This window comes from Pseudopipra pipra, chromosome 7 (genome assembly GCF_036250125.1).
Source record: "Pseudopipra pipra isolate bDixPip1 chromosome 7, bDixPip1.hap1, whole genome shotgun sequence".
Taxonomy (NCBI): domain Eukaryota; kingdom Metazoa; phylum Chordata; class Aves; order Passeriformes; family Pipridae; genus Pseudopipra; species Pseudopipra pipra.
In genome coordinates this window covers 12,752,441-12,775,092 of record NC_087555.1, presented here as the reverse complement: position 1 = coordinate 12,775,092, position 22,652 = coordinate 12,752,441, and the positions used below count along the sequence as shown (strand labels likewise).

At 38.8% G+C, this 22,652-nt stretch overlaps 2 protein-coding genes across 2 annotated transcripts in view; one reads left to right on the top strand and one right to left on the bottom strand.

Annotated features, from left to right (window-relative positions):
- CCNYL1 (cyclin Y like 1) overlaps positions 1-22,652 on the top strand; it is a 33,501-nt gene that overhangs the window by 5,769 nt on the left and 5,080 nt on the right. Inside the window, exons 2-8 of the mRNA XM_064660579.1 lie at positions 7,514-7,588; positions 9,824-9,858; positions 11,542-11,642; positions 13,049-13,084; positions 13,788-13,839; positions 16,315-16,434; positions 18,330-18,496. Of these exons, the coding sequence (XP_064516649.1) occupies positions 7,514-7,588; positions 9,824-9,858; positions 11,542-11,642; positions 13,049-13,084; positions 13,788-13,839; positions 16,315-16,434; positions 18,330-18,496 (586 nt within the window). The remainder of the gene's footprint in view (positions 1-7,513; positions 7,589-9,823; positions 9,859-11,541; positions 11,643-13,048; positions 13,085-13,787; positions 13,840-16,314; positions 16,435-18,329; positions 18,497-22,652) is intronic.
- The window catches only part of PLEKHM3 (pleckstrin homology domain containing M3), a 145,902-nt gene continuing 133,328 nt past the window's right edge, over positions 10,079-22,652 (bottom strand). The window contains exons 10-11 of the transcript XR_010431869.1: positions 19,907-20,142; positions 10,079-16,731 (exon numbers count right to left, since the gene is read on the bottom strand). The gene's annotated coding sequence lies outside the window, so the exon portion shown is untranslated. The remainder of the gene's footprint in view (positions 16,732-19,906; positions 20,143-22,652) is intronic.

Sequence of the window (22,652 nt, the reverse complement as noted above, 5' to 3'; positions counted from 1 at the left end):
GTTTGAATGTGCACTTTTATTTCACTCACTACAAGAATAATATTTTCAGAAGAAAACTCTGAATGTTTTGATTTCAAGAGACAAAGAAGGATGGATGCTACTGACTTAAAAGAAACTCAGTGCTATTTATTTAAATGTGTAGTAAAGCCAGATGAATAAAACTGAAGATCATACTTGCAGGTGATGCAAATACCAGGATTACCTTAACAGCTTACACAACCCCCCCCCCGTCAGCCAGGTAGCATTCTGCAGTGTTTGATGAGCTGTGTGTGCATAGCACAGCTTTGCTTCTGTTTGGAGTTCTGAAAGGGTCTTGAGTCATTGCAGTAATCAAACACAGTTGATTTTTTTTCCAGTGTGAAAACTAACACTGGCTTGCCATCAAATGTGTCAATCAGGCTCAGATTATAAACTGTTGAATGCGGATGTCTTTCGAAGACCAAAAAAGCTTTTCTGAAAAACTCTCGGACATGTTTTGTTATGCAGATAGTTATTTTTCTTTTATAGAAAAAACTGCAGGTAAGCTGAGAGTCCACAAAGCTGCTGTAAAGAGTGACTTTGTTTGAGCTTGTGCCTAAAATGGCACAAAACTTGATGACACTGCTAACTTTCATAAAAGCCCAAACTTTACTTCAAGTTAGCAAATGTGAGCAATTAGAAGAGGAGAATAAACTTAACGTGTCAGTCCATCCAGTGGCATATGACACACAGTACAGGGCATCATATTTTGGTTATCTGCAGATACCAAGTGAGACTGGAGTTTCTGGTACTCACCTATTTTTCTTTCTGAACCAGATCTTGTAACTAAAGCAGAGAACGTGAGGAATTGTTATGGGAAGGCTTTCCTTACACTTGCTGTTGTCAGCATGGATCTAGGATTCTAAAATTTGGTTACCCCTTTATGTGTACAGTTGGAAATCTTTGTTTTGGCTTATCAGTTAGAAAATTAGAGCTGTGGAGTTCTGCTTTAGCTTCTGATGGTAGTGAATTCTGATGTATAAAAGTCAGTGTGGAGAATAGAAGGTGGAACCAGTTGTTTCTCCTCGTCCTTTAAATGGCCCTACATTAAATGGAGTACAGGAACATGTCTCTAACAAAGTGTTAGTTGCTTCCAAGACCCAGCTTGTGAGCTACTGTTTTCCATCTAGTTCCAAGATAAAATCCTAGGGTCATCTTGTTTACCACCGTTTTAATTTGTCCTGCTTTCGATGTGGAATTTGGGGCACTCCTGACACCCTGCCTTGCTACAATCTGTGGAAGTGCTTATAACTCTGGCAGATACATCACAAAACACATGGAAGCCTCCTTGACTCCGGTCCCAGCAAGGCTGGGTGTTGTGTTGAGTGGAACAAATCTCTTGGCCATGTTTCCCCAGCAGGGACTAGGGACAGGGTGCAATAGGATCATGCTGGAATGTCCTCTGGAGGCCGAATATAGTGGTGTGGATCCTCCTGCACTTTAAGAAATGAAAGATCACATATTAATACTGTATTGACTTTTTTCTTAAACCACAGAAATTAATAGATAACCTAACCCATGGGTAGTTCACAGTATTTAATAGATTGCAGTTTTGTTTTCTAAATTCTTCTGATTTTAGTAGCAAATTTGAAATGTTTGCTGTGGCAGTTTCCTGTTGAACTAGTCCAACTCTGGAGTGTGATGTAAAGGAGCAAATAATTCCTTTTTATTTAAGAGAGCTTGCTGTATATTGAAGTAATTTCTGTATCCTTTTAAAACGTCAGAGTGCACTTAGATATGTGCTGGGTATTGGTAACAATATTACTGTTCCTGTAGTAGTGCCATAAAGATCAACTGACAGATTTTAAATAGCTTTAAAACATCCTTCTCAGTGTATTGTGTAAACTCATGATATTTAGAAATAGTCTTTTAGCAATGAGAGTGGTCACACACTGGCACAGGTTGCCCAGCGAGGTGAAGTCTCAGTGGAGATATTCAGAAGCTGGCTGACACATCCCAGACACTCTGCTCTGGCTGACCCTGCTTGAGCTGAGGCTTAGACTTAGCTGATCTCAAGAGGTCCCATCCAACCTCAGCACTTCTGTCTTTCTGTGAACAATGGCCAGCTGTGTGTTATTTCTGTTTGCTTTCCTTTTTAAATAGTTGATTTCCTCTGGGAAGTTAGGAGTGTTTTTAAGGGACCTACGCATATGCAAGTGTTGGTTTCTCCTAGATTCTCTCTCACAATAGAGCTCCTCTCTGAAAACTGGTTGAGTTTGAAAGCACTTTGTTATACAACTGATCCAGTCCTTTATGTTTTCAAATTTGCTCTTATTAGTTATGAAAACAAGTTTTGTATCTTTGGAGTCCATTTCAGCATGGAAGAGAGATGTGTTCTGTTGAAGATGAATTATCAGGAGATCGAAGTGCTTTCATTCAGTCCAGATCTGGGGAAGAAGCCATCCATGGAGGGTTAAAATTATAGACTAATCTGTGTGTAACTGAGGACATAACAGGAGAAGGCAAATGGAAAACAACGTATGTGAGCTGGTTTCTGTGGTGTGTTTGGTGTGGCTGGGACAAATAAACAAATCAGGTTGAATTTAGAAACCAGAGATGTATCTTTCCTGAAAGTTTTTAGGAATAGAATTAGAATAGCATAATTTGAAGGACAAATAATTTTAATGAAGTTATTGTTAGGAATAACAGACTTTCTGAAATGGATTGGCAAATTTGCTAGTCTGATATAATTTTTACATCTTTATTGGGAGTGTTAAGCTACCTGCATATTTCACACTGTAAGGTATTGAGATACAAACTCAAGCATCAGTCAAAGCTAGTAACCCACTAAACAAGTGAAGAAGCTCAGTTTACAGCAAAGAGATGATTTTATCATTTAATGCTTTAAATATGTGCTGTAACAAAATGTTACTGCTCTCTGGTAAAACAGAGGATGGAGCTAAAACTATTCAAGGAAATGCAATAGTTTATTGTTCTAAAGTAGTGAAATTGTCAAAGGGCTGCTGTTTAGTGACATATTTGACTGTCTCTTTATTCATGGGATAATATATGTAGCACAATGCAGTGTGTAAAATGTGTTTGTAATAGTTAGAAGTCACCTGTGGTGGTGTGTAAACCAGTAGATAAGTAGCTGACATCATAAATTCCTAAACCCCACACACCTTCTTATATGGCACAGATGAGTAAAAGTAAAGTCTTATGCGGATTTTCTTGAGGAAAGGACATAAGATCTTGAGCTGGGGGCAGAGGATTACTTTTAAAAGTAATGTGATCTGCCCCGTGGGGGACTGTGCACTCTCAGCACATGGCGCACACGGCAGCAGCGGAGGTGGCCGAGATTGTCAGAAGGGCAAGCAAGCTGCAAGGCATTCCTCAAAGGGAGAATGGTGGCAGAGGGAAGCAAGTTCAGGCTTCTCTCTGCTCCATTTAGAGACAGGGTTGATCTGACAAGCTTGGTAGTACATGTGAGTAAATGGCACTGAGAGATGGAGGTTTTAATACGTTATTCTCAGAGAGAGACGGACGGCCCTTGTGTGGTAACGTCACTGCTGCTCCCATGGACTTAATTCCTGGTGGGCATCTTCCCTTCTCACCTCTTTATCGCTAAATACGAAGGTCAGGTAGAAAGTGTGTTTTGACTTGTATTGAGTTGATAGTCTGTAGAACAAAAATGTGCCAGAGTTGTTTTCATGTGTTTTTTTTTTTTTTAAATCCTGTTGCTTCTCTCACTTCTCTCATTCTTGTTTCTGCATGTTTTAATGATTATTTCTGATTATCCTGTGGCATAAATGCTTCTTCCTTTTTCTGTTAACTTTCTGTGAAGCTTGAGCTTTCTGTAATACACATTGTGATGTAGCTCCTAATCAAGATTTACCCTTATTTTCAGGACTAGATATTTTAGTTTTGGATTTGTAAGGGCTACCAGGATGAAGTATTGGGAGTTATGCTTCGTTGTGAGTCAAATTGTTTGCAGACAGATTTATCTCTTCCTCTGGCTTTTCTTTAGCTGTTTCCCATTACATTTTACCCCTGCTCATATTCTTATCTGCCTCTTGCCTTGTGCTTCCTTCATCAGCTGTATTGCTGTTGCTTTTTGGTATTTCATGAGTAACACTGGCAGTTTAGGATGAGCAAATCACATGACAGATCTTTCCATTGCTTAGAAAAAAGCGTTGACCAGGGATATCAGCATGGACAGGATGATTAAAATGTCTGCTTAGAAGGGGAAAGCTACAAGGAGTGGTCCACTAAATGCATCTTACTTTCTTTCTTTCTTTGCAGTCTCTTGCAAGACAAAACAGTTGCACTGTTTCTGCTAATACTGTGTTATTCTGGCATAAGAAGCCCAGCTACAGTTGGTCTTGATCACTTCTGGTGGGGTTTTGTACCAGGGGCTGTGCAGTGTGTCTTGGACTTTATTAGTACCTTAACTGTTGTATTACCTATGTTGTGGATTTAACGTGCTGTGGGTGCTGACACACCTGACTTTGTTCAGCAGAAAGCACCTTATGTCTGGCAGCACCACCATGGAACTGGAGTCAGTAGAGTCTATTATCCTTTCAGTGCTGTTCCTCTCCGTAGATGGTGTCGTGGGTCTGCTTGGCTCGGGGGGCACATTTTACCTGTGTCACTCAGTGCATGCTGCAGTGCTGTGGATCTTCTTGTCTGGAATGACAAGAAGACATTCCAGACACTTCTTGTCTGGAATAAAAGTTGCTAATATTCGTTCTTATATTCAGACCTTATATTCTTGTATTGAGACCTGATTTCTAACATATAAGAAGCATGGATATAGGGACTGGCGGAACACAAGAACAGGCGAAAACAGTGTAAGAAGTGAGCCTTTACAAGTCATATGGTTTCAAAGTAAATCAAAACCTTAGGGAAGTCAAGATACTAGTGTTTTTGGGGTTTTTTATGAGGTGAGGGAGGACAAGTGTTATCCTGTACTGTCTTTCCCTGGGAAAAGAAGCATCTGTGCTGTTTAACGTTTATCAGTGACCTGGAGGAAGCAATGGAGTACACCCAAATTGCAGATGACAGCCAGTTGGGCAACAGTCAATATGCTGGAGGCTGCTCATTCCCAGGGACCTGGACAGGCTGGAGGATTGGGCCAACACCAACCCTCTGAAATTCATCAAGGAGAAACAGGGATTTCTGTTAGGAGGTACTGAATTCTCTAGCCCTTTTCCTTCTGTTGTCCTATGCTTATTCCTTCACAATCTTCCTTTCTGCCTTCTCCTGAATATGACACAAATCTTGTACAGTCCTACATGCTCTTTCCTACCATTCCATAGTGAGTCTCATAGCCCTGTAGGCATTAGTCCCTCTGGGTGGTAAAGGTGGTCTAGGCTCTGTGGATCCTTATTGGAGGTTTTCAAGGCTCAACTTGGTAAAACCTTGACCAGCCTCATGTTCTACCTAAAGCTTATTCAGTTTTCACAAGAGGTTGAGCTGGAGACCTCTGAGGTCCTTTCTAACCTGACTTAGCCAGTTATTTTAAAAGTTGTTGCTGAACTGTAAGTTAAATAAATTCTGAGTTGTTTACATCATAACTTGCTGATAATAGCCTGTATTTTAAGTCTGCATATTGCATATCTTGTTCTGTCTGTTGATGATACTTCAGTTATTTGGTAGACTAGCAGAATACTTCCATTTCTGGAACACTGTTGGGGTTTTGTTTGTTTTTGTTAATGCAGCGCTAGCATTACAGACTATGTACTGTCTCTTAAAAGTGAGTTTGCTAAGTCACTGTTAGGAACGTGTCAAACTTGTAACATTTTAAGTAAGTTACTGTTTTGTTAAGATGTTACAAATGGTACTTAAAATGTGCCGGTATGGCTTGCTGTTGTGTGCTGGATCTTTTTTTTTCAGATAATCAAATGTGTATTTAGTAGTATTTGAGGTATGAGCTGTAAGGCAAATTCCGTTCTAGGGCTTCTAAGCCAGGACTTCTTACATTTTAACTGCATGATTAAATTCAGGTATCTGTTCACTGTGTGCTGTGAATGAGCATGGTAAGGTGAGAATAGAAATACTAATTTTGTAAATTAGCTTTTAAAGACTTCACAAGATGGGTCTGCTTTCATGGCTGACTCTGGCCTTTTTTGAGAGGAGGGGAAAATTCCTGACTGAACAGTCTTTGTGTTCCTAAACACATGTTGGCTGCCTTAGTTATACCATAGAGATTCAGAATTACAGTGGTCTGCATCCTGGACCAGTGTCAGAGCAATGCTGTTGGAAATAAGGTCAGTAATGTAAGCCAAGGACTTGGAAAACATGGAGATCTGGGTACCAATGCTGTGCCCCAGTGGGAATCTGGAATGAGAAGTCTTGGGAATGTGTACTTTTCCAGTTCCATTCACTCACTGACACAGGAGGGCTATGGCTGTGCTGAAGGGTAGGTGCAGTAGCACGAACATTCTTAGTTGAGACTTTCAGCATGCAGACAGTTTGTTCCTACTTTGGCTACTGTTTAACCAGAGTTCTGTTGGTTGGTTGCATAAAAGATTGAGAGATGGAGTTTTTTTTTTAGTTGAAGGTAATTCTTAGATGACTGTTTTTTAGGGGTGTGGCAGCTGTGTTGGCATTCCACCTTGGACACTGACGTGCAAGTGTGTGAGCACTGCATGGTTGGGATGGCATAAGTAGCACACAGGAAGATCAGAGTGACAAATGTCAGTGGATGCAAAATTGCTCTTTCCAGGGCTTACAGGATCACAGTACTAGATTGTTGTGTTCATGTGTTCACATAACTCAGTGTGTCTGTAGCATGACTTCCTCAGAACAGCTGTTTCTTCTGTCAAAGCTAACATAGCTCAGAATTTCATCATGATGTTCACAGTGTCATCAACAAACTTCTGTGATCACTTCCATCTTAATCTAAGGCAGTAATATATCCTCTTCTAATGCCATCACTGGCTTGTTGTGGCAAAAGATTAAAGTAATTTTGTTCTTCAGTAAATGTATATTAGCTGTACGTGAAATTGAAATTCCAAAAGAACAGAATAGCGTAAGTTCCGTGTTTTGATATTTATCAGCACTGTAAACGTTACTTATTAGGTTCTTTTGTAAGGACACAGAGATTGTTTCCTGCTGTATTTGGTGCGTAAAGCATAGAGTGATCAGCAGTGTTATTTTTTTTGCTGTTTTGGTGGGGCATTTTTAGTTATTGTCTTGATAAAGTCAAGAAACATTTTGTGCCTGCTACTGAACACAGGCCCCACACCCAGCTACTCAAACACACAGGGGCACAGATTGACTTTTGAAGATACATGTTTTTTGAGATTCCCCTTTCCAGATTTTGTTTTCATGGAAACCATAAGCTAATTCACAGTTCATGGCAGTAGGAATAAGTCCACAGGCTTTTTTTCAGAGGGAAAAATACCAAGTTTTTATTTGTCTTGGCAAAAGTAAGGTTTTGATCTTGTCTCCATCATTTATTCTTGAGCATTTTAAGGCTGGGTGGGAATTGTTGCAATCATCATCATCTTTTGTTAAAGATATCTCCTTTTTTTGGTCCTTTCTGTTTCAGATTTAGCCTTGGAATCTAATCCATCCGATCATCCCAGAGCAAGCACAATTTTCCTGAGCAAGTCACAAACAGATGGTAAGCTAAGTTTTTTCCAATTTAACAAAAGGCAGGAGAAAAACTGGAAAAATGATGGCCTATTTTAATTATACAGCTTGAGAACACTGTGCTTGCATTCTTTCGAGCATAGGGATTAGTAATATGCGTATTTACACAGAAATGTGTTTGTAGACCATTTTACTTAACCCTGACAATGAGTTGTTCTTCAAAATGCTTAAATATCAGATTTTTGCAGTGCAGATCCCAGTAGTCTGAAGGAGCACAGCTTTCTTCACTAGTGTAATTCAAGCTTCCAGCAGTGGTGGGTTTTTTTTATGACTAAGGGCTGTTTTAAAAGTTGTTTTAAATTATATAAAAAAAAAGGACAGTGTTCTGTGAGAAATAATAAGCCGAAGCCATCAATCTATATCAGTTGCTTTTTTGTTGTTTTAAACTGTTTGAATAGTTTCAGAGGATAATTATTCTTGAATCCTGGTTTTAATAATAAGTATGTATTGGGATTTTCAGTTTCTTTGCAGAGCCCGTGTTTACTTAATAAAAGTCAATTTCGAAAAATTACTATAATTTGTGCATTCCAAAATGCTGTTAAAGAGTGGGGTTGCACAAATAAAAACAAATTCTGACAACAGCACATTTTGAAGTTGCAACTAATAAAAAGTTCAAGATAGTCTTATTAAAATGCTTCTGTTTCTGTTATAGCTGGTTCTTGTTTGAAGCACAGTTTTTCTGAGAAAGTGTTGTACTTGAGGTTGGATGTGTTGATGGAAAGCTGCAGTGTGTCTTTTACCTTGGCATAGCTTTGCCACAGAGAAGTAGAATTATTTTGACAGGTCTGTCAGTTGCTGTCCTGCTATTCAGAGTCTTATGACAAGTGGTAGAATTGTCAGTTTTATCAAGTTTGCAGTGCTCAGATAGTCTGGGAGCAGTGGGAACAAGCACTGCATGGTTCTCCAGAGGGGATGATACCAAGGAAATATAGAAACTTCTTTCCTCGGGGCCTCTAAGGTCAGTCTTCATCCAGCCAGAGGCTCTGACCTGCTCGCTTCAAACACCTCTTAGATGAGGGATGCTGAAGTTGCAACTCACAAGTTGACACAGTTCTTGAACACTGTTGTGCAGTTTCACTGTGCAGCCTTTCAGCCTGGCTGCACATGTTCAAACTACATGAACGTGCTTGTTGGGGGTAGTATTGCTTTTAAACGTGATTTGGTTTTCTTCAAATATCATATATTGAATTGTGTAGACATGTAGAAAAATAGTCTGGTAGGTGAGATAGTAACTATTAAACTATGATCTGAAGTTTGTATTAGTTAGATGAACTGATTTTTATGGAGAAGTTCACCAGAGGAATTTATTTTCTAAATTCCTGGTTCCTCTTTGCTTAACCTTCGACAGAATTAGTAGAATTAATATCCGTAAGTTCTTTCTCATTGAGATGTTATCAGGATTATGAGTTTAATTTATGCTAAAGGACAAAAAAAATTGTGGCTACCCTTTTCCAATTGTCAGTTTTTCTAAATGTGTAAGAGAATGTGTCCTGCTAAAGAGTGGTAATGATCTGAGGTTAAAATTTTGGAGAAGTCAGCTATCCAGGCTGGTCACATTTGTATACTTGGTGCATGTGTGCAACTCTCAGCTCTCCTCTAAGAGCACTGTTGTGCTGCTGCTGTCACAGCTGGAAGTTAAACCGTGCAATCTTTTTTGAAAGACGGACATAGTTTAAAATTATCAAATAACATGGTTGCAGTTATATCATAAATAGGTGCATAGCTTGTGTCAGCATCTTCTGTGTAGTGAAATACCTTCTGCTGTCTAATAGGAGAAGAGAGAACATGTAAATAATGCTGGGCACCTCACTTGCTCCTTGTGTCTTCAGCAGGTTCAGTGTGTCCTGGTTTTGCTTCTGGTTGTTGTTGGATATTGGACATTGCCTATTTGAACTGTCTGAAATCATTCCATTTTTCATGATACATAGCATCTTTTCAAAGCTGAGACATTTTTCCCCTTAGTGTGATGGAAAGAAGTAGTTTCTAAATGTATATGTGGGTAGTTTGAAGTAGTATGTAGCTTACTAGCTTGATAAAACTTGACATTTTTTCCTCAAACTACTTTTCCAGATGCTTAAAGTAAAATTTCGAAATTTTAATACTCACGTACTTTAGAAAACCAGGTTAATAGAATGACTTTTTTGAATGTAAATTGGGATTGTTTTTTAGCAAGCTTTCAATTCACATTCTTTCTCCCTCTTTCTAGTGCGAGAGAAGAGGAAGAGTAACCATATCAATCATGTAAGTGAACCAGATTCTATATAGATAATATTAGCATGTTGGGACAAAAACTAATTCAAGGAAACAACTGTAGTAGTTCTAGGTATATAGTCCTACAGGTATATAGTCCTACACATGTTCCAAATCCTCCTTAGCAAGATAAAACTGAATTATTTTTGCCTTTGTCTAAAAAATAAAAGGCACAGTATCACAGAGCATAGAATGGCTGACGTCAAAAGAATAAGAATTCATCTTTTTATTGTATCAGTCTTAAGCATTTCAGAACAGTAAAAAAGAAAATACAAGTCAAACTGTCTATGTTTTTTTTAACAGAAATAAAACTACATTAATTTCTCATTGAGTTTTAAATGACTCTCTGTTTGAGTATTGCTACAGGACTTATTGTAAGAAGTGTATCCAGTATGAAAACAGAATGATGAACAAACATCAGCAGCATGATAAACAAGTCATAATCCATTAGTTTTAATATCTGAAAATATGCTCTGAGCTTTTTCTGCAAATATTAGTTGGACACTTGACTTACCAAAAAGAAACCAAAACAAAACAAGATGCAGTGTCATTAATAACTGGATAAAAAATTATTGATTAGTAAAGCTAAGAATAGAAGTTAGTAACACAAAGCTTAAAAAATATGGTGTATCAAAAGTGTAAATGAGAAGATATTGGTAAGATAATGGTATTTCAAGTCTGTTGTATTTAGTGTGATTATGCAGGGAGTGGGAGTAATTCTTTTTTTTTCTTTCTTTTTTTGTCACAGTTCCAGCTTTAGTCTGCCAGCACCAAGGTGAAGTGTGATTGGATTGGTTTTGCTGGCAAACTTCAGCTGGAATGGGAGATATTCACAGGCAACCATTGAGTTGTGAAGGGTGCCAACATATTCATATGGAGAACTTCCAAGTTTTAGACAAGGCATTTAAAAACATTTTGGCAAAAACTAATGAATCTTGAACTGTTTGATTAAAATTCCTCCCTCAGTTTTGATGTCCTATCTCTAGTGCAAGGCATTCTCTAAAAGTACTCAGGGAAGCCTGGCTGTGGGTTATATAGGAAGATTCCTTACAGTATATAATGTTCAGAGTCAGGATGGATGATAGAGCATATTGCTAGGTCAAAATAATAATAGTAAAAGTCAGGGCAATAGCAGTACTCTATTTCCAGATTCCAGATGCTAACCAAGACGTGTGTGAAGTGAGCAATGTCAGGAAGAGGTTTCTTTTTCTTCTAAACTAATAACAAAAACCCCAAGTGCAAAATTGTCTTTACAGGAAGCAATACTGGATAACCACAACTGTAAAGGTATAGGATATAAAAGAAGGGAGATGATGATTAATAACTACATCACAGAGAGGAAAGACTGAATCACAAACTGACAAGAATGGAATGCAAGAGAACTGAGAAAATCAGAGGACTCACTGCTTTAGCTGCAGCTATTTCTAATGAAAATTATTTATCTAAAAACACCATGTTGTATATTACAACGGATGATTCATAAACCTATCTTTCACAAGGGAACTAGGTGGCTACAGGGTAGGTTAGATTGCAGCAGCAGTCATCTACAAAGACCCCCTGTGCAGTAAGCACTTGAGGTGTAAAGCCAGTATTCAGTGTGGTAAACCAAAGCTTACAGAATCCCTCTTCTTGAATGTATTTCAGTTCTTTTGTTCCTTTCTTTTCTCCCCCAAGGTTTCTCCTGGACAGCTTACGAAAAAATACAGTTCATGCTCAACAATATTTATAGATGACAGCACTGTCAGTCAGCCTAACCTTAGAAGCACAATTAAGTGGTAAGAACTGTTTGTCATCTGTGAGGGGCTGAGTGGCACTGTAAGGTTTATTTGGGATTTTTGGGTGTCCTGTCTGTTCCAAAACCAGTTGTGCACTTGACTGAGAGAAGCACAGCGCTGCTTCTTCAGGTCGGTCATGGAAGGGGTGTAGAGGTCTGGTAATTCTGACTGCTGGAGTGAGCTTTTGTTTTAGTACTGTCGTATTTCAAAGAAGTTCTCATCGTCCACTTGAGGTAGTGCAGAAGTGTGTCAGCACTTGTGTGCTGGGTGGAGGGGGGGAGTTCAATTCACATTGAAAGCCAAATCCAGAAATTCTTCATCTGGGAAAACTTGAAATGGGTTTTGTATGGAGTTGCAGGAAAAGTTGCAGGGCTGTGTTTGCTACTTGCCAGTGGAGTTAGTCTGCCCTCTAGTTGTGAAAAACAACTGTGTTGCTGACTTGGGTTTTAGTTCTAGCCTTTCTCCTTTTTCTTGAGGTATTTGTTATTGTAGTAGGTGATAACTGTGTAGCTGCCTTGATTCTCCAGTGTAAATGGCTGTTTGACCTGATTTTTCGGGTTGTTAGCACTTAGACCATACCAGGTGAGAGTTGAGAAAAGTTTACCATGCTTGAGGGGAAAGGAGGGCTGACCAGATTGAGTCCCAGAAGGCTTTCACTGTTTTGACAGTGTAGTAGAGTTTGGAAATGTATAAGTCTATTCGTCACTTTCAAACAAAGCGTGTCACTTCTTTTCTAGAGAAGCAAAAACCTAAAAAATTATGCTTGTGCCATTTTGAAGTGGTGTACAGTTGTCAACAGATCAGAGCTTTCTTGTGATAGATTCCTGTGATGGCAGTGTTGTTGTTGTAAAAAACCTGAAATTTAGCCACAGTAGATGAGCATTAATATGTGAAACCTATTGCTTCACTTAGCAGAGACTGAAATCTGATCTTGTCCACTTCTTGGATTATGCTGGCATAGTATCATTTTTATTATTCTCTTTTTCAGACAGTTCCTAAATTACACAACCGGGCATACAGAGTTAAAACATCAGGAGAATCTCTACAACAGTATATGTAACATCAAGTAGAACTTATATTTCAGTTGGGAATACCCCACATTTCCACTTGTATTACCTAATCAGGAAATGAAAGTATATATTTAAAATGTTGCTTAACATTTATTTTGTTGCACAAATATCTGTACAATGAATGTAAAAGTAGTTTAGCTAGCAAATTTGATTTAGCCAGTTTCTTTCTAGACAGTTAAACATCAGAAATGAGACACGGAGTACTTGAGAATGTGAAAGGAAGCCTGTACAAAATAGATTTGTAATATTTTGCCCTGAATGACAGCTTTTGCAGTGGAATAGTGTGCATGGAATATGCTTTGTTAAATCTTCTTTTTCTTTCTTTCTCTTTTTTAGTGTAACATTAGCAATATTCTACCATATAAAGAACAGGTGAGTGAACTCTTCCTTTGGTGAAATATAATAACTTTCTTTTTGAGCCAGGGATACAAAATTGTGGAATCATTACGGCTGGAAAAAACCTCCTAGATCATTGAGTCAAATATGATCTGGTGAAACTTAAAGGAGCTGAAAAAACTGGCACTTTATGCTATATCTGCTTCTTCTTTGTCCCCCGTCTTGAGCTGCTGTGGAAGAGTCAGTAATACACCCATCCAGACATCAAAACAGGGAGTGAAGAAAACACACTTAACTCATAACAAATCAGCCTTTGGCCTTTGTTTAGCTTTTCCTGAATACAGAGGTACAGATTAGTTTTGATGGGTGAAGGAAGTCTGTCCCATGTACATATAACCCTTGCCATTATAGCTAGTTACAGCATATGCTTCAGAATTATAGCTGACTTTTTGAAGTAAATGCTATTAGTGAGACAGTTCCACATTTTAAGGGAGAACTGTACTAAGCATAATACAAGAACATGGATAGCTGTTCTTTGTTTAGCATCTTAAATATTCAGTTGTAAGGTCTCATCATTAAAGGCTTTGCAAAAATATGGTATTTGCAAAAATATCTCATTCTAGGAAAAGCTGAACTATAAAATATGTCCCTTTATCCTCTTGGAAGAACAATAATTTTTAGTAGGGCATACCAATACCAATTAACTCTTGTTGCTAAACCAGAGATTTTTGTTTTGTAGAGATTCTGACAGATCATTGGATATTTTTGATGAAAAATCTCATCCTCTCACAGTAAGTGTAACTTTCTGATCCTTTGAATGTGTATCAATATACACCTTGATTTGTATTGTATAAGTCAGAAAAATGTATTACCACCAGGTCACAATCAAATTGATCTTAAATTTTACCTTTATATATAATATACAGAGCAAATAATGACTTTTGATATCAGCTAAATCACAAACAGAACCCAGTCTTTTTAAATGCTGCAAAGTAAGTTTGGTTTTCTATGCTTTGACTGTAAGGAGAAAGCAGCATGTGCCCAGTTCTTCCATATTCCATATCTGAAGTTTCTTGTCTCTCTCTTTTCTTCCCTTCTTTAATACTACTTTAATTACAAGTCTCTCCTATTTATTTAGGAAGACATGGTCCGTAGGTATGTGCCTACCCTTTTAATGACTGCAAATGGGGGAACATAATATGTGAAGCATCACATGAAGTAGGCAACAGCGAGTTTGGTCTTTAAAAAACCTGAAGGGCAACATTTTAAAGCAAATATGCCTAAGGCTGCTTGCAATAACAGCTAGGAGCAATTCAGCATGCAATTTTAATGTGACTGATCCTGGTACATACACCTTTTTAGACAATCTATAAGATGCAAAACCTCAGAGTACAGGCAAGTTCAAGACTGGAGCGTGTGCTTTTCACATCCAGTTTGAGCACTCCTAGCTTAATGCCTGTCCTACAGAACCACTTCCCTTGTTTTTCATTTGAAATTAACTTAGCAAAGCTCTAGTGGCTTTAACAATTCAATTTGCTCTGGGACTTACCTGAGTGAACGCAGTTCAACCTCTCTCACGGATTTGGCTTGTTATAAACACTTTCTAATGAACAATTTAGTATTTTAAAAAACCCCAAACAACTTCAGGACAAGAGCTGTATTGAAGATTTCTTGTATGGACTGTAGCACTTCAAAAGGAAAAGTGTGGTCCAGAACTATTTTAAATGCCCAAATCTGTTGTTTTCCATTGAAAATTATTTATGTAAGATGAACTCCACTTCATCAGACAATTTCTTTATTTAACAACCTGACATCCTTTGATCTTTTCATATAGCCTAGCTCCTATTTAATGAGAGGAAAATCATTGTGTCCTTTAGGGAACACTTAAAGGTCTTTTTTATCTTGGTGCAGCATACAGACAGAAATAGAGTTATGGCTGATTGTCATACTTCTGAGGGGAAAGGCACAGATGGCTTGTTAGTTTCTATAGCAATGGCGTTCTGCCTGGGTACCTACTGTTCCTTTAAAAAGGTTAATTAGCTGGAAGAAATCTCTGAACACCTTGTCTTCCAAAGATGCAGTCACAAGGAGTTCAAATCCAGGCTCTGTTGACCCTAATGTGACCCAGTTACCAGTATCATGGGGTTTAGTCACAAATACCAGTCTCAGTGCCTTCCTCCTCAGTTCCAGTCAGCAGAACTGTACTTCCAGATGTGCTTTTGTACTGCTTGTAGCGCAGGAGGGGTCCTGCTCATGTTATTCCTAATGTTGCATGCCCACCCTGCAGAGGTAACCGCCACTGGTTAGTGGTGTATTTGAAGGCTGTGTGGAGAGTACAAAGTTAACTTACCTCTGCATTTTACTTGACACTGCTACCTGGCTTTTTTAAACTACAAAACACAGGAAAATGCTTGCTGCTTTGCTTACCTTACAGCTACTTGTTTAATGTCAGGCAGGTATGATGTTCTCAGCTACTGTCTTTACCATACTATAGATCTACCTTGGACTGTAGATAGAAATCAGGTATCAGTCTTGCAGAACCAGTGTGCAGAGTTGGAGCTCTTGAAGTTTCATCCCTCCAGGAAGAGTGCTGAATATCACAGTGTCTCTCAAATACTCATATAAGAATTGCTTTTACAGACTGTTTATTTCTGAGCTTTTCTTCTCCCCTGTATTTAGAAATAGTTTAGCATTGTGTCAGAGTTAAATCTACCTGTTTATTAGTTTTGTTGTCTTTCTGGAGTCTCTCAAGGATGAGTCCTATGAAGACAGTGTAAATTACCTTCCAGTTCTACCTGTGACAGAATTATTGCCATGTGTTCTTCAGCTCTTCCTCAGCTGGAAGAGGAATCTTGTGAAGTCTCTTAATTGCCTTTTGAAGTGTCAGTGTTTCCCTGGTGTGTATATACATGTGATTTTCTTGCAGGAAGAAGACTCCTTTTTTTTTTTTACATCTCTTTCAGTCTGTAAAATGTTCTATGGACAATAGTAAGCACCTGCAATAATGATGGTAGTTCATGCTCTTTCCCATTAGCCTTACAGATCAAAAAAATGTTCAAAACAAAGATACCAGCTACAGCTATTGTGTTTTGTTTGGAATATTTGTGATATCGCAGGGCGGCTTCTTTCAGTATAATTTTGTTCTGTCTCTGTGACAGAAAAGGGTTGTATACACTTTGGTGAGAAGAAATAACCATGTGTGGCTGTTCTTTAGGGTCAGTATTAAATAAGACAGATTTTCAGTAATTCAGAGAACTTTCTTTCAGCGGGAAGAAGTTCCAGATGACTACTACAAGCATGACCCTGATCACAAGCACATATACCGGTTTGTCCGGACACTTTTCAGTGCTGCACAGCTGACAGCTGAATGTGCAATAGTGACACTGGTAAGAGATGCCTCATTTCTGAAACTTGAGCTTTTGGAACACTTTCCCTCCCTCCTCAATAAGTGAACTGGGCTGACTTTTAAATAGTTACAGTATCTCATGAAACCCTGTTAATGAAGACACAGAACAAGTGGGTTCATTAGAGATTTCTAAGTAGTCACAAATTGATTAACTAAAAAAGAACTTACCTTTTCTATATATGTATATGTAATGCTTAATTACTTGTCCCATCAAAAACTGCTTGTTCCATAATATATATTTGCTGAAGGAGCTTGAGAAGAGCAGAACAGCAAGGCACTATAAACAGTGGGATATAATAAGATCAGTTGTGTGGAGGGGAAAGTGTGAGTTCTGAGATCATATTAACCAGAACAGTGCAAGTAATACTGCCTTAAGGGGATTAATCCTATAGGAACTCTAGGAGATGAACTTTCTCATTATATCCTTCAATCATTGCCACCTTTCTATCCAACTTTTTTTTTTAATTAAACCGAAGAGGCTACAACTTTTTTTCCCCAGGTGACATGGAGATACTTAGAACCTAAGAACAAGATAATAATCTCATTACAGTTTGTTGTTTGATTTCAGAAAGCATGATGGATATAAAAAATTGTGAACAGTACTGATTTTATATATATATACATATATATGTGTGTGTATATGAAGGGAAATAAAAAACTCACAACTTATGTAATTGCTACATTAGACAGTCTCTTAAACTGCCCTTTGTTGCACACTAGATTTCAGTCTTCATTGTGTCTTCTTTCTTCTTTCTTCAATAGTTAGAGCTATTGAAACTCTAGGTTTTTGCTTTTCCAAAGACAGGCAAGCAATTTTGACAGAACAAGATGACAGCTAACCCTAGGCAAACTAGCTGAAGTATTTACAAAATACAGAGTTAGTTTTTAAAGTTCATTTTACCACTAGATGGCCCTGTTATTATAGGAACACCTTTAGGCCATTTGAGGGCTACAAGCAAAGGATGGGAAGAAAGTGTGAGGAGATCTCAGTGACAAAGATTAAGCCTGCCCTTAGACATTAGTAAGTGCAGCTTCCTGTACCCACTTGTTAATCTGAGGTTTCATTAGAACCGTGGATTTAGGTGAGGGAATAGAACATTAAAAACGATCTGTATTCAACTTTGAAAATGAAAATTACTTGTTACGTGGATCATTATAGGACTGTGAAATAGTAGAAAACTTTAAAGGAAGGGACAGATTTGACATCCTGGAGTTGGTTTGAGATTTCATGGGAGGAATGAGTAAAAGACCAAGACACATCTTTGGACTTGTGTATCTTTCTAAGGAGTTGTTGATGTAGATGAAGGGACCGAAGACTTCTTTACAGGGTAAAATAGAAATAGCACTAGAACACCTTTTGTTGTGGAAAGCTAGCGATTAACACATCTTTGTCCCGTCACTAGAGATCACAGCACAGGTTTTTAGCACTTCCTGTTCAGCTACAAGTGCTGAACCTTAACCATGATGAAAGGCTAAAGTGATGTTGAGTGATTTGCTGTCCCACATAGGCCCTAATGAGAACCTGTGTGGGATGTGTGACACTGTGACAGAACGAGCTGTAGCAGTGTTTCCCTGAAACAGCAATTGCTGATAGAAATGAACAGGACTGATACTTCACTGTCTTTATTGTATACCCTGGTGGTCCAGTTCTTGTGTTATAATAAAAAAGGAACCTGTAACTCCTGAAAATTTGGATTCTTAAGTGTAAGTAGGAATCATTAATACTTATTTTGACACACTTAATGGTAATAAATAGTCATATTGGACTGGCATGTTTGCTTCTCAGAACTCAGCTCCAGGTCTTAATTACACACATTGAAAAAAAAATGCAGTTGTTGGAGTTTTGTTGTTTGGTTTTTTAACTTCTTTCTATAGGTTTATTTGGAAAGGCTTTTAACCTATGCAGAGATTGACATATGTCCTAGTAACTGGAAGAGGATAGTCCTAGGAGCTATTCTGCTGGCTTCTAAAGTCTGGGATGATCAGGCTGTGTGGAATGTGGATTATTGCCAAATACTGAAGGACATTACTGTTGAGGACATGTAAGTTGCAAGGTTTGGCTAATTTACAGTGGTGGGTTTTTTTTGGGGGGTGGGGGCTGTTCGTGGTGGTTTTTTGTTTGTGTGTGGGCTTTTTTAATGGTACTTGGTGTGATCATACTGAAAAATGTCTGTCTCTGTTGCTATGATATATGTACATGGTGTATATCTGGTGTCTGGCCTAGTTCCCTTTTTTAACTCAAGAAACTTTGGATGATTACCCTACTTTGAGACAAGTCTGTGCTAATAATTCTAATGACTTGGGTGAGCAACTTCGAAGTTAGTTTTCTTTACCTTCTTTCTCACAGTGATGAGCCATGGAACTAAAGTGCCCAATTTATAGTCTTATCAAAAGATTTGTTTTGGAAGGAAAAAAGTTAACTAAATTTGTTCCCGGCCTTTTCTGTTTTAGAACTTGAAAAATGGCAAGGTAAACTCTAACTTGTGCCTTATGTGTGTGCTCGTGTATCCAGCTAAGGCCTAGATATCTCAAGGTGTGAATTTCTAGCTGCTGCTGCTGGCAGGTGTTGTCTGTGTGGGTATCTGTGGTTGCACGTGTTAAACACAGCTACTGCTACAGCTTATCCTCTTCGGCAGAGTTCTTAGTCGTGCCTACAATGCTGAGAACAAAATCCTCAGTCTTACAACTGCTTGTTTATGTAAGGCTGTTCCTTGGATATATTTTTGTCTTGGATGTAGATTTCAGTTTTTCAGAAATTTTGAATCTGCTGTCTTTTTGGTGCACTCAGATTTAATCCCTACAGATTTCGCAGTACTGGAAGATGTTCATCCTTGTGGCTCCAGGCTCATGCCATGGGCTGGAGGTGTGTTTATGTGGAGTATATTTGGCCCATTAGGTGTTCTGGTAAATTCCTTCTCATAAAGCTCTAAGAGCTTTGAAATGTCAACATTATTGTTTTAATTCTATTTGGTAGCTTGTTCCCCTATTATTGCTTGTTCCACTATTATTATCACAGTGGTAGAAATGCTACAAGGCCAGCTTAAAACACCAGGCTTTCTGGCTGTAGTAAATCGCCTGACATGCTTTGTGTGTGTTTGAGTTTTATCACACTGCTGTGCCCTGAGCATGTGTCCAGGCCTGTGTAGTAAGAGCCAGTCCTAGCACAGGAGCAGACTGAGGTGGTAGAGTTTTGCACACAGCAGTGAGAGGCTGCCTGTGTGATGGGGAAGTCTGCTCTTGCCCCAAGCTCTTTTCCCTGGATTCAGCCCAAAGCTAATGTTTAAAATACAGTAATTATTCATTTGGGAGGAATACCTAGTTTTCTTCCTTTTAGGTTGGGGGTGGCATTTCTAAAATTGAGGGAGTTTTCTCCACCAAAACAATTTTTATTATTCAAGTTATTTCACATGTCAAACAACAACAGTGAATGCAGTTATTTGTTTTATACATACCCCTTGCCTGGGAGTTCTTTGTCTCAAAATGCAGGACTGTGCCAGCCCTGCTTTCAGGAAAGCATAATTAGTGATTTTATACAATGTACATCTTCACTCAATCTGGCCTGGAGTGCTCATCTATCTGAGGAACATACTTGAAGAATTGCTGCAAATAACTCTGAGATGGCTGAAGTGGGGTCAGCAAAGAAAGGAGTGCTGGAGTATACATCTTGCTCTTTTTGATGTCTCCTCTTCTAGCCCTATTTGGAACAAATCAAATTGATAGCACTGGAAATATCTGTAACAAGCAGGATGTTTATTCTCTATTGCTGATGCTGGGTCTCCTGAAATTGTCAGTACTTCCATTTTCAAAGCAGTGATGATGGTAAGGAAAATAGATGGAATTTAGGTATGTTCTTTCCTCCCAATTTGAAGATGGGATTTTTGTAATCCCATCTCATTTGAAGTGACTTAGACCTTTGGATTAAGGTACAGGCAGAAACTGTACAACCACTTCCTCGACAGTGGTCGAGGGTGCTCATCCCAGGCTCTGCACTGCTGCAGCTTGGCAGACTTCACTGCTCCTTGGTTGGATAACATCACCATAATAGGGACCTTGGAAAACTGCCTAAAATAGTCAGGAAAATTATTTTAAGTTTAGAAGTTTACTTTCAGTTAATAGTTGGTGCTATAGTCAGATTTAGTAGTTCCAGTACTTTTTTAAACCAGTAATTTGATAGTAAGTATTAGTTGTTTGAAATACAAGTGTTAGTGAGAGAAAATCGGCAAAGGATTTCAGGCACAACTGCATTCTAATGTTGATGATGGCTGGTGATGCTGCCAAAAAATTCACCTAAAATCCCAGCAGCTCCCCAGCTAAAGATTGCTTGGCAGGACTCTACCAAGGTCGCTCCCTGGGTGGGCCATTCTTGTGCAGTAAAGGCCTATCTGCAAGAACTGGTGGCAAGTTTTGTTTGTGTACTTTCTGTGAATTTTCCTCTTGGCTGTGTGGATCTAGAATGACCTCACTAACCTGCTAGACATCCTTGTTGAGCCACTGCAAGCCAAGCAAGGGAGCTACACCGCTCTGGAACTGGCAAAATGTCGTATGTCTGATTCAGTGCACCCAATTTGCAAATCTCCTCGAGAGAGTGTGTGTGTGTGTGTGTGTGTGTGTGTGTACAAGCCAGGCACCTCTTCTGAAGGCAGTGTAGGTGCATCTCCTCCCCAGCAAACACTCCTTACTGCTTGGGACACGTGCTGGCAGCCCCACCCCACAGCTCCATTGGCAGTGGGAGCTGGGTGGCTCTTCCAGAAACTGCCAGCAGGTCCCAGGTTGTGAAGGGATACATGGTCCAGGCCTGGCAACTGGCAGATGTGCTCATTTGTCTTAGCCTATTCCTACTCAACGCGGGTAAAGTGTTCATCTTATTTTTTCTATCACAAGCCCTTTTTTATGTGACCAAAACACAGGTGGTTATTTTTAGTGAAAAGAGTTTTTCTTTGGGGTTTTGGGAGGTTGGGTTTTTTTGTTTTGTTTTACTTATTTCTAATGGTGGAAAAAAAAATCAAAGGAAATTAAATTGATATTTGGAAGTCATCCTTTGTCAGAACTTGCTTGCTTTGATGAGAGCAAATCCATAATCACTGAAAAATTAACTGTGCAGCTGCTAATCTTGCCATGATTGTTTGTAAGGGGACACATGCTGTTCACTCTTTAGGCTACATATATTTGTAAATAAGGCACAGAAAACACATGGGCATTATCCTTACCCAGGTTTTAAACCACTGTTAATAGACTTGTTAATCCAATGAAGAATTGTATTTTTACAGAATTAAAATGTATTAGCCTAGTGAGTACAAAAGGGGAAGTGAAGAGCATTTATTCAGCAGGGTAAATCAAGCTCTGATCAGCTGATCATCAAAACATTATCTGATTTACATTTCTATAGGCTTATGACCATATGAACAGGAAATTAATTTTGGCACTAGGTTCAATGATACTCAAGTCCACTATGCCAGAAACAAGCACAAAGCTGCTATTCATATTGAGACCCGCCATCCAGTACAGGACAACCTGGATGATTCCTTGATTTATTTGCCCCCCTCTGATAGGTAGGGCGTCCATTTTGAAAGCTCCCAAAAAGCAGTAACAACCTTGGCACTGACTTTGTGCAGCTTACCTTATGGTGTTATCACAGTTGGCCTACACAGCTGCTAAATTCTCTTGAGACAGGTCTGCTACCAGTAGGAACAATTGTTGAGTTAGTGTTGAACTGAATTGCTTGTTTTGGGTACCACCAGTTTCTTTTTAGGTTAATTTGTAAAACGTTGTTTTTTCTCTATAGAACATCTCTGCTTCAGCTGACCACAGTACAGTAGCTGAAGCAGCCTTTTTCATGTCATGGCACTCTCCCCGCTTTCCTCCAAGTATTTTGCCCAGTGAAAACAGACAAGAGAGTAAAAACTGGACAGTGCCCTTTGACACAGTACTTTGTTATCCTTCCTAATGCTATTGAGGAAAAAATTCCTTCTCCCACCTAATGCTGCTTATTTATTTATTTATTGGAGATGAATCCATGTTGCTTCAAGAGGCTTTTTTCTGTGAGATAATAGCAGCAGCTCTTCATAGATCCATTTGTTGCCGTGGTGATCTGCCTACTCCTTTTGTTAGTCCGCCTCTACTTCAATAAACCCCCTTCCTGTTATCAGCCTGGTGAAAATGTCTGCAAGTTCTTCAGAGCTAATAAACAGCATACATCAT